This window comes from Macaca mulatta, chromosome 1 (genome assembly GCF_049350105.2).
Source record: "Macaca mulatta isolate MMU2019108-1 chromosome 1, T2T-MMU8v2.0, whole genome shotgun sequence".
NCBI classification, from domain to species: Eukaryota; Metazoa; Chordata; class Mammalia; order Primates; family Cercopithecidae; genus Macaca; species Macaca mulatta.
In genome coordinates, this window is record NC_133406.1 from 187572371 (window position 1) to 187587511 (window position 15141).

Sequence of the window (15141 nt, forward strand, 5' to 3'; positions counted from 1 at the left end):
ATATACAGATCTGTTTAGGGGAGAGGTAGTATCTTTACAATATTAAGTCTTCCCATCCATGAATATAGTAAACCTTCACCTTTTCTTTAATGTCCTTTGGGAAAATGTTGTCTTTTTTCTTCCCAACATAGACTTCTGTACATTTCTTGATAAGTTTATTCTTAGGTATTTTATATTGTTTTTGTTAATAACACATCTTTGCATTACATTTTATGGCTAGGTTATTGCAAATATATAGAAAATATACTAATCTTCTAATGTTTATTTTGGAACTGGCTACCTGTTGAGTTCTCTTTAATTTCTAATAGCTTTTATTTCCTATCTTCTTTATTTCGGCCTTACATATTTGCAATAATTTACACACAAAATTCTTCCTTTTGGTATCATAATATTAATTTTTTTTTTTTTTTTTTTGAGACAGAGTCTCACTCTGTCGCCCAGGCTGGAGTGCAGTGGCACAATCTCGGCTCACTGCAAGCTCCGCCTCCCGGGTTCACACCATTCTCCTGCCTCAGCCTCCCAAGTAGCTGGGACTACAGGCACACGCCGCCACACTCGGCTAATTTTTTGTATTTTTAGTAGAGACGGGGTTTCACTGTGTTAGCCAGGATGGTCTTGATCTCCTGACCTCGTGATCCACCCGCCTCAGCCTCCCAAAGTGCTGAGATTACAGGCGTGAGCCACCGTGCCCAGCCTCATAATATTAATTATTTTAAGAAAGACTTAAGTGTTTACAATGTTCAGGCACTGTGATAAGTACCTGAAATACTCAAATAATTACTGCCCCTGAGGAACTTACATAAACTGACATTAGATACTAACCTCTGTTTCTAAGTATGCAGAGAGCCTGGCCTAAGTTTACTATTTCTTTTTGTTGTGTTTTTGTTTTATAACAGCATTGAGACATAATTTATATCCTATAAAATTCATGCTTTTAAAGTATTCAATTCAGTGGTTGTTTTAGTATATTTAAGGTTGTACAACCAAAACCACTATCTAATTTTAGAGCATTCTTATTAACCCCCAAAAAAACTCACACCCGTTAGCAGTCATGTCCTGTCTCCTCTACCCCTCAGCCCCTGGCAACCACTAATCTACTTCCCAAATCTACAGATTTGCTTATTATGGACATTTCATATAAATGAAATCACACAATATATTTGTGACTGCTTCTTTCACTTAGCATGATGTTTCCAAGGTTTATCCACATTGATGCATACATGGATCAGTCTTTCAATCCTTTTTTTTTTTTTTTTTTTTTTTGAAATGGAGTCAGTCTGTCACACAGGCTGGAGTGCAGTGGCATGTTTTGACTCACTGCAACCTTCTCCTCCTTGGTTCAAGTGATTCTCCCACCTCGGCCTCCCAAGTAGCTGGGACTACAGGCATGCACCACCACGTGCCAAAAAAAGTACTAAAAGTTTTTGTGTTTTTAGTAGAGATGGGGTTTTACCATGTTGGCCTGGCTGGTCTCGAACTCCTGACCTCGAGTGATCCACCTACCTCGGCCTCCCAAAGTGCTGGGATTACAGGCATAAGCCACTGTGCCCGGCCTCCTTCAATCCTTTCTACGGCTAAATAATATTCCATTGTATGGGTGTAACATACTTTGTTTATGTATTCAGCAGTTGATGGTTGCTTCCATTTTTTCCTATTATGAATAATACTGCTACAGACATTTGTGTGCAAGTTTTTGTGTGAACGCAGGCTCCTAATTTCTTTTGGTTACATATCTAGAAGTCGAATTGCTAGGTCATAAGGTCATGTTTAATTTTTTAAGGCACTCCCAAAGTGGCTACATCACGTCACAATCCTACCAGCAATTAATGAGGGTTTCCAATTTCTCCACATCCTCACAAACAATTGTTATTGGCTTTTTTTATTTTAGTCATCCTACTGGGTATGTCAACCTTTTTTTTTTTGAGATGAGTTTTGCTCAGGTTGGAGTGCTGTGGTGCAATCTCGGCTCACTGCAACATCTGCCTCCTGGGTTCAAGCGATTCTCCTGCCTCAGCCTCATAAGTAGCTGGGATTACAGGCACACGCTACCACACGCAGCTAATTTTTTCGTATTTTTGGTAGAGATGGGGTTTCATCATGTGGCCAGGCTGGTCTTGAACTCCTGGCCTCAAGTGATCCACCCACCTCAGCCTCCCAAAGTGCTGGGAATACAGGCATGAGCCACTGTGCCCAGTATGTCAACCTTTTTCTTATATACAGGTAGATCCCCTGAGAGCCACCTGGAATCTTGGACATGGGTCTTAGGACAAAACACTTGTTTTGCCCTAAAATATTTAGTCAGGGACTACTTATCTCAATAGTCATGGAGGCATCTCTTACATATGAGTATCCTGAAATTAACTACCAGTATTTTCTAGTTAAACCAAGAAACGAAAATGACTGTCAGGTTTTTCTTTTAAGTGAAAAAGAAATGCTCTTATGTTGGCTTCCCTTAAAAGAGCTCACTTAAATTATTTTAAGTTAACTGTAGAAAAAACTACTAACAACAATACTAATTATTTTGAGGGGCCTTCAAGTTTTTAATACTTTTGTATATATAATTTCTTTAATCTTCACAAAACCATACAAATAGTTGGGCAGACATTAATATTAGCTCATTAAGCAGAAAAAGCAATTGAGGCTCATAAAGATTAAGAATGCTTCTCCTCTATACTGCTGCCAAGTAGTACATCTAACACTAACATATCCATCTGGCACTCTCAGGCTTGAACTTCTTGGTGACTCCTCACAGTCAACAGGATGAAGTCTGTCTTTACATATTATCCTAGAGTCTTCAGATCTGAAGGATATTTGTCTGAACTCCAGCCACTTTCCCTTCCTCTTCATCTTTGAATTCCATGAACATGTTGAATTCCATGAACTTATGTGCCATGTGCTTGTATGCCTCCATGCCCTTACTCCTACCCCATCCCAGGACACTCACTTCTTCCTAGCCTCCACTCCCACCCCTGACCTCCTCATTCAAGTCTCAGCTCACATGCTAACTCTTTTGGGAAGGAGTCTCTATCTCCACCAGATACTTCGATGGCCCTCTGCACATAAACCCATGTTACTTTTTTCTGGAAATATTTTTCCATGTCTCTCGTCCCACTAAACTCTGTGTTCCCTGAGAGGCAGGGACATACGGCTAGTGAGTAGTACAACCAGAACTCAATCCCAGGTTGCTTTAATCCCAAATTCAATGCTACTTTCATTTGACCATACCACACTGAAACGGTAGGTCACACCAATATTTCTAAACTTTAGCCGATGACAGCAGAGCTGTATCTGCCACCATAAAATGAAGAAAGTTCAAAGTGTTCACATTCCTTAAAATCTTTTCTCTCAAGGTTCTGTGGAAATAATCTATGAGAGGGGGTTAATAACATTAGTGTGCTAGGCCACCTGAGAGGAAGGCTTCCTTTAGGGCCAGAGGCCCATGAATGACTATTTCCAGGTGCATCCATGCCATCTGCTTGCACAGTGCCTCAGGAATACAGCTATGTGCAGACACCAACAAGTTACAGCAGGAAAACACCAGCAAACATTTAGAAATTCTACCTGCATACTTGAAGATAAATTCCTATAACCTTACTGCTTATCCTCCCACCTCCTTAAAATAGATAAGAGAATAATTTGCACTTGCTGTTACTTTTCAGAAACAACTGATCCTCTTATAAAATCACATCCCTTGGACAATAAAACATTTTCAATTGAAGTAGGGGAGTGAGAGAGGGTAAGGAAACTGATGAGGAGAGAGAGTTAAAAGGGAAAATAAAATACAGTTGTGAAATTGGAGATCATTAGTACTAAGAAAGTTCTGAGTGCCTCCTTGCTTGAAGAAAAGTACTTTTTTCTGAGTAGGCAAAAGGTTAAGGAGTAGGTCCTGTCACAGACTTAATAGGGACAAAAAAATTAAGACAAAATTCAAAGAAGGGCAATGGAGAATTGCTAACAAAGACAGAAGTGGAAATAAAATCTTTGGCCAGGCTGCCTTTGCTAATGCAGAAAATGCATGAATTGACAAAAGATTCCAAGACTTTAACTTTCTAGTGCTGCAAACACTTAGGAAACTGACAATCGTGGGAAGGAGAAAGAAACAAGGGAACAAGGTTGGTAGGGAGGTTATAGAGAAAAGAATAAAAATGGAGCAAGAGGCATACATTTGCAAGGCTAAAAGAATACTGTAAAATAAAAACCACTCTACTTTGTTAATCCCAGTAATGAAGTATTCAATGATTGATATACTGCCATACCTCACACTTCATAGTAGATAGTCTCTACATTAATTTATTTGATTTTTTTTTAGATGGAATAGGGTTGAAATAAATGAAGCAACTTGTCAGACACAACTATCCTATGTGTTCTTCTGCAGGAATATATTGGCAGCATTTTAAAAAACCAAAACTTTTAAGCTGAGACTTTATAGAGTGCAACTTCATTTTATAGGAACACTTATAATGAAAGAAGTTCAAGAAACAATGAGATTTTTTTTCCTACTAGGTTGGCAAAGACTTTTTATTTTTATTTTATTTTATTTTACTTTTTTTGAGGTGGAGTCTCACTGTGTCACCCAGGCTGGAGTGCAGTGGCATGACCTCGGCTCACTGCAACCCCCGCCTTCTGGGTTCAAGCGATTCTCCTGCCTCAGCCTCCCTAGTAGCTGGGACTACAGGTGTGCACCATCATGCCCGGCTAATTTTTGTGTTTTTAGCGGAGACAGGGTTTTGCTATGTTGGCCAGGTTGGTCTTGAACTCCTGATATCAGGTGATCCACCCGCCTCAGCCTCCCACAATGCTGGGATTACAGGGGTGAGTCACTGTGCCCGGCCCAAAGATTTTTTAAAAACCAGCCAACACAGTATCAGAGGTGTGAAGTAAAAATAGTTACTCTCCAACATGGCAAGACCCCATCTTTACAAAAATAAAAGTAAATAAATTTTTTAAAATGAAGGGCCGGGCGCGGTGGCTCAAGCCTGTAATCCCAGCACTTTGGGAGGCCGAGACGGGCGGATCACGAGGTCGGGAGATCGAGACCATCCTGGCTAACATGGTGAAACCCCGTCTCTACTAAAAAATACAAAAAACTAGCCGGGCGAGGTGGCGGGCGCCTGTAGTCCCAGCTACTGGGGAGGCTGAGGCAGGAGAATGGCGTAAACCCGGGAGGCGGAGCTTGCAGTGAGCTGAGATCCGGCCACTGCACTCCAGCCTGGGCGGCAGAGCGAGACTCCGTCTCCAAAAAAAAAAAAATAAAATAAAAAAAAATAAAATGAAAAAATAGTCACTCTCATGAATTGGTAATGTTTGTAAATTAGTACCCTCTTGCTGGTGTAGTTTGGCAATATGTATCAATATACAAAATGCACATAGCCAACCACTCAACAATTTTCCTCCTTTATTTATATTAAATTGATCATAGCTTAAATACTTAAATATGAGTGCAAAAGGATATTTATTACAGCACTGTTTTACTTGAAAATGTTAAATACAACCTGATATTCATCACAGGAAGCTATTTAAATTATGACAAATACATATGAATACATACTATGTATTAAAAATCAGGGTAAATGGCCAGGCACAGTGGCTCATGCCTGTAATCCTAGCACTTTGGGAGGCCAAGGCAGGCAGATCACAAGGTCAGGAGATAGAGACCTCCTGGCTAACATGGTGAAACCCTGTCTCTACTAAAAATAAAAAATTAGCTGGGTGTGGTGGCACGTGCCTGTAATCCCAGCTACTCGGGAGGCTGAGGCACGAGAATCGCTTGAACCAAGGAGGTGGTGGTTGCAGTGAGCCAAGATTGTGCCACTGAGCTCCAGCCTGGGTGACAGAGCAAGACTTTGTTTCAAAAAAAAAAAAAAAAGAGGGTAAAGATTTAGATTATGGCCATGGAACATACTGTCCAAAGAAAAACACAGGTTATAAAACAGGTAGCCCCATGTGGATGCATCCCAAGATGGTTGCAGGACAGGTCTGCGGCTTCTAGGCCAATGGCTGGCCCTGCTCTCCCTCAGGATGGTTGTAGATTATAATGAAAGTCCTGGGAATGTTGGGTTCTTTCACAAGACACATCAGTTATATCACCTGTATTCCCATCCACAGTGCAATCATCTCATATATTAAGTAGTCCTTTGGCCTACAATAAGGGTTATGAGATAAGCACAATGTTTGCCTTTCATACCATGGCTCTAATGTGGTGAAATACAGTTTAAACATTCTATTTATTCCAGCCCACTTTGATCACCTTAATAGATGTGTAATTTGCATTGTGATTATGGCTGTAACCATGCCTTGTATGGTCTGAGATCTAAAATCAATAATGAAATACATCCAAGCAGAGGCTCATGACTATAATCCCAACACTTTGGGAGACCAAGGTGAAAGGATCACTTGAGCCCAGGGGCTCAAGGCTGCAGTGAGCCGTGATCATGCCACTGCACTCCCATTCTGGGAGACAAAGTGAGACTCTGTCTCAAAAAAAAAAAAGAAAGAGATCCCAAGATTCCTCTAAGTTTAAAACAATGAAATAAATATCAATTTTGCCTGGAGAGTTATTTTTAGATTGCCTTAGTATGACTATTACCTATCAAGAACTAATTATTGTACATAAAAAATAGATCAGCATATATAGTATAATAAAAAACAACAGGTGTTGTGGTGGGCGTGGTGGCTCACCCCTGTAATCCCAGCACTTTGGGAGGCCAAGGCGGGTGGATCACTTGAGGTCAGGAGTTCAAGACCAGCCTGGTCAACATGGTGAAACCCTGTCTCTACTAAAAATACAAAAATTAGACTGGCGTGGTGGTGGGCGCCTGTAATCCCAGCTACTCAGGAGGCAGAGGCACGAGAATTGCATGAACCCGGGAGGTGAAAGTTGCAGTGAGCCAGGATGGTACCACTGCACTCCAGCCTTGGCGACAGAGCAAGACCCTGTCTCAAAACAAAACAAAACAACAAAACAACAGGTATTATATGACCCTAGCTTAAAACTATAAGTTAATATACACAGAGAGAGATGTTTGAAAGAACGTTAACCACTGTTAACATTTCAGTAAACTCTGAGTGGCAGAATTTGGGGAGATTTTAAACTTTTGTTTAAAAGGTTAAAACGAAAGTATAGTATAAAATTTATATTATTCATAAACATACATTTCTGTATAGTATAAATTTTTTAAACTAGCATCATTTTTAAAACAAAAAATTTTTAACTACTTTAAGAAATCAAAACACAATTTCTTTTTACAAAAAATTTTGATCTATGTACAAAAAAGGCTCGTTTTAAATATTATTCTTTGGAATGATTTTAAGTAAGACCTTTTTAATTCAAAGGAAATTATACCAAAATAAATTAGAATCCCTTTACATTTGAACTTTGCCCATAACTGAATAACCCTCTGACAAAGAGGACCTAGAAAAGAGCGACAATTTTAACAGTATTTATCATAGTTTTTTAAGCTCAAATCTGGAGATTTATACATTTCTGAAATGCATTTCTTTTAGAATTACAAGGAAGCCTTAATAGACACTCAGAAATCTAACTACACTCAATAGTTGAAAACATGATATAAATTTTCAATTGTACCACCTTGTGGCAACACCTGTGTCTGCTTCCTCTAGCCTCAAGGTCCTTCCTGGCAATATTTTACATAAATCTTACCTCTTCAAGTTTCTTCTCAATCTCCTTAAAGACAAGATTTGCCTTAAATCCATCACTTGCAGAGTTGGTTGGAGCCGCTTCAATTTGATGAGTTCTAAATGAACTGGGGGAAAGAAACCGTTTCAATTCATGGAGTCACATAGGTACTAGGTTTTTCAACATTTATAAGATAGTAATTTTCAAAATTTTCAAAAACCACAAGAACAGAGATGTTGCAAATCTTATCCAAAGGAAATCTTTAGTAAGCATATAAAATAATTAAGATTGGCCAGGCGAGATGGCTCATGCCTGTAGTCCCTGCACTTTGGGAGGCTGAGGCAAGCGGATCACCTGAAATCAGGGGTTCAAGACCAGCCTGACCACCATGGAGAAACCCCGTCTCTACTAAAAACACAAAAATTAGCTGGGCATGCTGGTGCATGCCTGTAATCCCAGCTACTCAGGAGGCTGACGTAGGAGAATCGCTTGAACCTAGGATGCGGAGGTTGCAGTGAACCGAGATCGCGCCATTGCACTCCATGCTGGGCAACAAGAGTGAAACTCCGTCACAAACAAACAATTAAGCTCTTCTTCCCATTTTTTCAACACATAATCAGCTCATTAGGAGCTAGAATTTTTTCTTGAAAATACAGTAAACCAAAGAAGCTACCTTCATGAATCTTACATGCTAGTGGAGGAGACAATTTAGAAACAAAAAAATAAATAACATAGTTATCTGGACACAGTGGCTCACACCTGTAATCCCAGCACTTTGGGAGGCCAAGGCAGACAGATCGCTTGAGCTCAGGAGTTTGAGACCAGCCTGGGCAACATGGCGCAACCTCAACTCTACAAAAAATACAAAAATTAGCCTGGTATGGTGGTGCCTGCCTGTAGTTCAGCTACTCAGGAGGCTGAGGTGGAAGGATCGCTTGAGCCTGGGTGATGGAACCAGACCATTTCTACATAAATAAGTAAGTTATTTATTAACTCTATTACGGTGGCATGTGCCTGTAGTGCCAGCTACTCAGGAGGCTAAAGCGGAAGGATCACCTGAGCCTGGGAGATAGAGGCTGCAGTGAGCTATGATCGCACTGCTGCACCCCAGTCTGGGTGAGAGAGTTAGACCCTGTCAAAAAAAAAAAAAACAGTGCTCCTTTCTCTTTCCCTTTTCCTTCTATCATTTCATACTTTTTTTTTTCTCTGTCTCTCTCTCACAGGGACTCCGTTACCCAGGCTGGAGTGCAGTGGTCCAATCATAGCTTACTGTAACCTCAAACTCCTGGGCTCAGGCAATCTTGCCTCAACCTCCCGAGTAAGCTGGGACTACAGGCGCATGCCACCATGCCCAGCTAATTTTTAAGATTTTTTGTACAGACAGGGGCCTTGTTATGTTGCCCAGGCTGGTTTCAAACTCCAGGGCTCAATCAATCCTCCCACATAGGCCTCCCAAAGTGCTGAGATTACAGATGTAAGCCACCGTGCCTGGCCTCATTTCATAAATATTTAATGACTTCTTGCTACATGCCAAGCAAGACATTTCAAAACACTGGGGATATGACGGTGAACGGATCAGACCCAGTCTCTGCACTCACTGAGTTTATATTCTTCCAGTGGAGGAGAAAAAGAAGTGAACACAAAATAACTGCAAACTGTACCAAGTATTATGAAACGGAGGAGTAAGGTGACCATAGTTTACTATACATTTATATTTCTAAACAGCAAAAAAAGAGAATAATTCAAAAGAGAATAATTCAAATGTTTCTAAAATAAAGATAAGACAAATATTTAAGGTGATGGATATCCCAAGTATACTGATTTGATCTTCACAAATTACATGAATGTATTAAATTATACTTGTACCCTGACACTATGTACATCAGTTATGCATCAATAAAAAATAATTTTAAATTAAAAAAAAAAGGAACCTACTTTAGGAAGGACAGTCAAGGAATGACCTCTAAGACCTTATTAAAGGAAGAAAAGTAGCTAGCCATTCAAAGAGGAAACTGCAAAGATCCTGAGGGAGACAGGAGTATGTTAAAAGAAAGTTAAGTAAGACCAGAGTCTCTACAATACAGTAGGTGTGGGGAGAGTGACATGAAATGAAATTGGAGAACAAGGCAGGCCAAATGATGATGCAGGTAGGCCAAAGTAGGGAATTTGGAAATCCACAGAAATGGTAACAAGGAAGTGAAATTGTTTGATTTGTGATTATTCTTACAACAGTGTGCTGAATGAATGAGGATGGAGAGGAGCAAGAGGAGCGGGCACTAGTTAGGAGGCTGTTGGAATAATCCAGATAGGAGGTGATGGTGGCCTGGACTACAGAGGCAGTCTGCCAGTAGATAGAGAGTGGGGATAGATTCAAAATAGAAATAGAATCCACAAGCCTTGCTGTGGGGGTGAGGGAGATATAAAGAGGAAAGGGCAAGGATTACCCAGGCATTTGGCCTGAATAACTTGGTGATGGAAATGCCATTACTAAGACAAGGAGGAAGTGGTGGGAATAGAGGGGATCCAAGTTCTGTTTAAGGCACAGTAAGTATAATATCTTACAAAACAAGAAAGCCATTGGATATGAGAGTCTGGAGCTCAGTGGAGAGGGCCAGCTAGAGATAAAATGGAGTAATCAGCAGCATAGTGAAAGCATTTAAATCCCTGGGCAGGGACTGTAAGAGAATTATAGAGAAACAAGAGAGCCCTGGACAATGCCCTTTAGACCTCCAATACTCAGAAGCCAGGGACAGAAGGGAAAGAGCAGCCAGCGATGCGAGAAGAAAACCAGAAGAGAATGGTGTCACAGGAGCCGGGAGCAAGATTTCAGGAAGGAGGGGCAAACTGTCAAATGCTGCCCGAAGGTCAAGTACCCACTAGATGTGGCACATGGAGAGTACAGATGACCTTGACAAAAGCAGTCTTCAGTGGGTGGAAGTCAGATTATATAGTGAATTGAAGAGTGAACAGAAGAGGGAAATAGACACAGCGTGGCTCTTTTGAGACATTAGTTTTAGTGGAACAGTAAAATGAGGTGGTCTCTGGAAAGGAATGTGGTGGTATCAAGAGTTGTGGGTTTTTTTGTTTTTGTTTTTGTATTTTTTTTGGCGGGGAAGGATAAAGATGAAATCTTTATTTTGACTAATCTCTTAAAGAAATGTAGCATTTCTGGGCAGGCGTGGTAGCTCACGCCTGTAATTCCAGCATTTTGGGAGGCCAAGGTAGGTGGATCACCTGAGGTCAAGCGCTCGAGACCAGCCTGGCCAACATATTGAAACCCCGTCTCTACTAAAAATACAAAAATTAGCTGGGCATTGTGGTTTGCGCCTGTAATCCCAGCTACTCAGGAGTCTGAGGCATAAGCATTCGCTTGAACCCAGGAGACAACTGCACTCCAGCCTGGGCAACAGAGCAAGACTCTGTCTCAAAAAAAAAAAAGAAAGAAAGAAAGAAATGTAGCATTTCCTCCTGGATGTGGGCATATGAGAGTCCTGTAACTTTTAAAACATATTTTATTTTCCAATTTTTTATTGTGTTAAAATACACAAAAAATTTACCATACTAACCATATTTAAGTGTTCAGTTTAGTAGTATTAAATACAGTCATAATGTTGTGCAATCATCACCACCTTTCATCTCCATAACTCTTTTCATCTTGCAAAACTGAAACTCTACCCATTAAAGAGTAACTCCCCACCTTCCCCTGCTTCCAACCCCTGGCAACCACCGTTCTACTTTCTGTCTCTATAATTTTGACTACTCTAGGTACTATGATTCTAAGTGGAATAATATAGTATTTGTCTTTTTGTGACTGACATATCACTTGGCATAATGTTCTCAAGGATCATCCATTCTGTAGCACATCAGGATTTTTAGAAAGGCTGGGTTTCATCTAAGATGAACAAATCAGAACAGGTATGCCTGATGATGGTGAGGAACCTGGAGCAAGGAGATGGAAGGAGAGAAATCTTGTAGCCTGTGACAGGACGAGGAGACTCAAGCCAAGAAAGAGGATCAGATGGGTGTAAGGTGTAGTGGGTCCGTAGGTCTTGGATGGAAGTTGAGGCAGTTTGGGTTTCATGGTTTCTATTTCTCAACAAAGCATAAGGCAAAGTAATCAGCAGAGAGTGAGGGTGAAAGGGAGGGTGTGGAGAGTCTAAATTGAAAAGACAGCCTACTAGAGGAATCATAATATTATGAACAAGGAATGGAACCTTAGCTCTAGCAAGCAGACTCTGTGCAGTCCTCAGAGCACAGAATGCCACCTCACACCTCTATGCCTTTGCCACTGCTGCACCCTGGGTCCAGAATGCCTCCACCTTAGCAAACTCCATTTCTCCCTTCGAGACCCAGCCCATTCAGGAAACTCCTATTCTGTGAAACCCTACTAAATGTCAACAGCTTAAGAGCAGATACCATACTTTTTCTTAAAAAAAAAAAAAAAAAAAAAAAAAAATCTCTGTATTGCCAGTTCCCAGCAAATCATAGGCATTAGTGAATAGTAACTGAATGGAGCTGAAGTTACACTGAATTCTCCCTTGCCTAACTCCTAATTCCTTCCTGTTCCATTCAGAGCAGAATTATCTATGGTACACTATTTTGTCTTGGTCAAAAGTCTGAATATGTAACCTAAAATCAGGTAGCCACAACTAGTTCTCCACAAGCCAATTTCATTTCACTGGTCCAATTTTTCAGTCACTTTTAATCATCATTGTGCCCTTTTCCAAACTTGCCACGTCGTGCATGTTCCCAAAGGTCACAGATGTGTCTTTTATCTTGCTTGTTTTGAAAAGTTCATGAAGTTAGTGATTAACCAGCTTTTCATCCAGATTAAGATAAAAGTTAATATATCAAGTTTTATCAATATTTTCTGAAAACACCTCATTCCTTAAAATTTATATATGTGCCCTGCCCTAAGAAAACTGAATGTATCAAATTAAACTCAGAGAGTATTCACATTCACAAATGGATGTTCCTCATGATTTCTTTACATAAAAAGTTCTTTTATCAGAAACTAAATTCCAATTGGTTTTATTTTTTTAATTTGGTTTATATATGTTTCCTGGAATAAATCTAGTATATAAACATTGAAAGGAAACCTGAAGATAAAACCCAGCAAATATCTTACTTAGTATATGAATTCCCTCCATGATTCTTTAAAATTTTCATTCTAAGGCCTAAAACAGGCTCTGCTACAACAATGTCAAAGACTGAGAGCACAGAGTAGCCAGGAGAACAGAAGCACTGCACTCAGCTAGAACCTTGATTCCTACCACTCAAGGCTCTCTCTCCTTAGATAAGTTATTTTAACTCTGATCATCAATCTCATCTATAAACAGGAATACCTAATGTGTGGGATTTTTATGAGGATTAAAGAAAGAAGTACATGTGAAACACCTAGTGTGGTCCTGGCACACACCAGGCCCTCAAAAAGTGATTGTGAAAGAACTCTTACAACTCAATAATTAAAATACAAAGACTCCAATTTTCAAATGCCAAAGGATCTGAAAAGGCTTTTCTCCAAAGAAGATACGCAGATAGCCAATAAACATGAAAAGATACTGATCATCAATAGCCATCAGGGAAATGCAAAGCACAATGAAATACCACCTCACAACCACTAGGATGGCTAAAATTAAAAAGATAACAAGACGTAATGACAGAATGTGGAGAAATTGGAACCTTCAGCCATATAAAGGAATCAAGTACTGATATATGCCACAACATGGATGAATCTTGACAACATTATGCTAAATGAAAGAAGCTAGTCACCAAAGGCCATATAATGTATGATTTCATTTACATACAATGTCCATAACAGGCAAATCCATAGGGACAGAAAGTAGGTTAGTGTTTGCCAGAGACTGCAAGGAGGAATTACTAATGGGTACACACTTTCTCTTGAGGTGATGAAAACATTCTAAGATTAATTGCAGTAATGACTGCACAACTTTGTGATAGGCTAAAAACCACTGAACAGACACTTAAAATGTGTGAATTGTGGGCATGTGAATTAGGTCTTAATAAAGTTATTTGAAATAATTTTTTTTAAATGGTTGATGAGGCCAGGCATGGTGGCTTATGCCTATAACCCCAGCACTTTGGAAGTCCAAGGCAGGTGGATCACATCAGGCCAGGAGTTCAAGACCAGCCTGGAAAAAATGGCAAAATACCGTCTCTACTAAAAATACAAAAATTAGCTGGGCCTGGTGGCCTACAACTGTAGTCCCAGCTACTCGGGAGGCTGAGGCACAAGAATCGCTTGAAACCAGGAGGCAGAGGTTGTGGTGAGATGAGATCATACCACTGCATTACAGCCTGGGTGACAAGGCAAGACTCTGTCTCAAAAAAAAAAAAAAGAGAGAAAAGAAAGAAGAAAGAAAGAAAGAAAAGAAAAGAAAAGAAAAGAAAAAGAAAAGAAAGAGAGAGAGACAAAGAAAGAAAAAGAAAGAAAGAAAGAAAGAAAGAAAGAAAGAAAGAAAGAAAGAAAGAAAGAAAGAAAGAAAGAAAGAAAGAAGAAAAGAAAAGAAAAAGGCCGAGCTCGGTGGCTCATGCCTGTAATCCCAGCACTTTGGGAGGCCGAGGTGGGAGGATCACTTGAGGTCAGGAGTTCAAGACCAGCCTGGCCAACATGGGAAACCCCACCTCTACTAAAAATACAAAAATTAGCCAGCTAGGCCTAGTGGTGCGTGCCTGTAGTCCCAGCTACTCAAGAGGCTGAGGCAAGAGAATTGCTTGAACCCAGGAGGCAAAGGCTGCAGTGAGCCAAGATCGCACCACTGCACACTAGCCTGGGCGACACAGCAAGACTCCGTCTCAAAAAAAAAAAAAAAAAAAAAAAAAGGTTGACGGCCAGGCATGGTGGCTCACGCCTGTTATCTCAGCACTTTGGGAGGCCAAGCCAGGTGGATCACTTGAGCCCAAGAGTTCAAGACCAACCTGAGCAACATGGCAAAACCCTACCTCTACAAAAAAAAATACCAAAATTAGCTGGGCATGACAGTGTGTGCCTGTGGTCCCAACTACTCAGGAGGTTGAGGTGGGAAGATTATCTGACCCTGGGGAGGTAGAGGCTGCAGTGACCCATGATAACATCACTGCAATCCAGCCTGGATGACAGAGTGAGACTCTATCTAAAAAAAACAGTGGTTGCTGTTATTCTTAGTGTTTGGGAAGATTATAAAGTCCTGCACTGTAATCAAACCTTCATCTCTAAAACTAAAATTTAACCAGTAATCAGTTTGTTCTGATTGGAGATGGTTGTACAGTACACATAAGTTTCAGGAAATATCAGGTTCATTTGTAATCAGCTACTCCCCATGACCTCAGAGCAGGCACATGGTTCCATCACACATAGAAATACAGCCCACAGAGTTGAGAGCTGGAAGACAAACAAAGAAACCTCATAGAGGTATGGTGGGAGATATGATAAGATCCTCTTTGGCCAACCTGTGGGCTTCAATGAGTTGGATATGTTCCCCATTCTGTACTAAAAATTTAAGTTC

The 15141-nt window shown here is 40.4% G+C and overlaps 1 protein-coding gene across 17 annotated transcripts in view; it reads right to left on the bottom strand.

The window, feature by feature from the left end:
* SCP2 (sterol carrier protein 2) overlaps window positions 1-15141 on the bottom strand; it is a 123524-nt gene that overhangs the window by 16133 nt on the left and 92250 nt on the right. For 16 of the 17 annotated variants that reach the window (XM_077956659.1, XM_077956664.1, XM_077956621.1 and 13 more), the window contains one exon: window positions 7661-7763. In XM_077956659.1, the coding sequence (XP_077812785.1) occupies window positions 7661-7763 (103 nt within the window). The remainder of the gene's footprint in view (window positions 1-7660; window positions 7764-15141) is intronic. The other variant, XM_077956609.1, reaches the window with a different exon arrangement.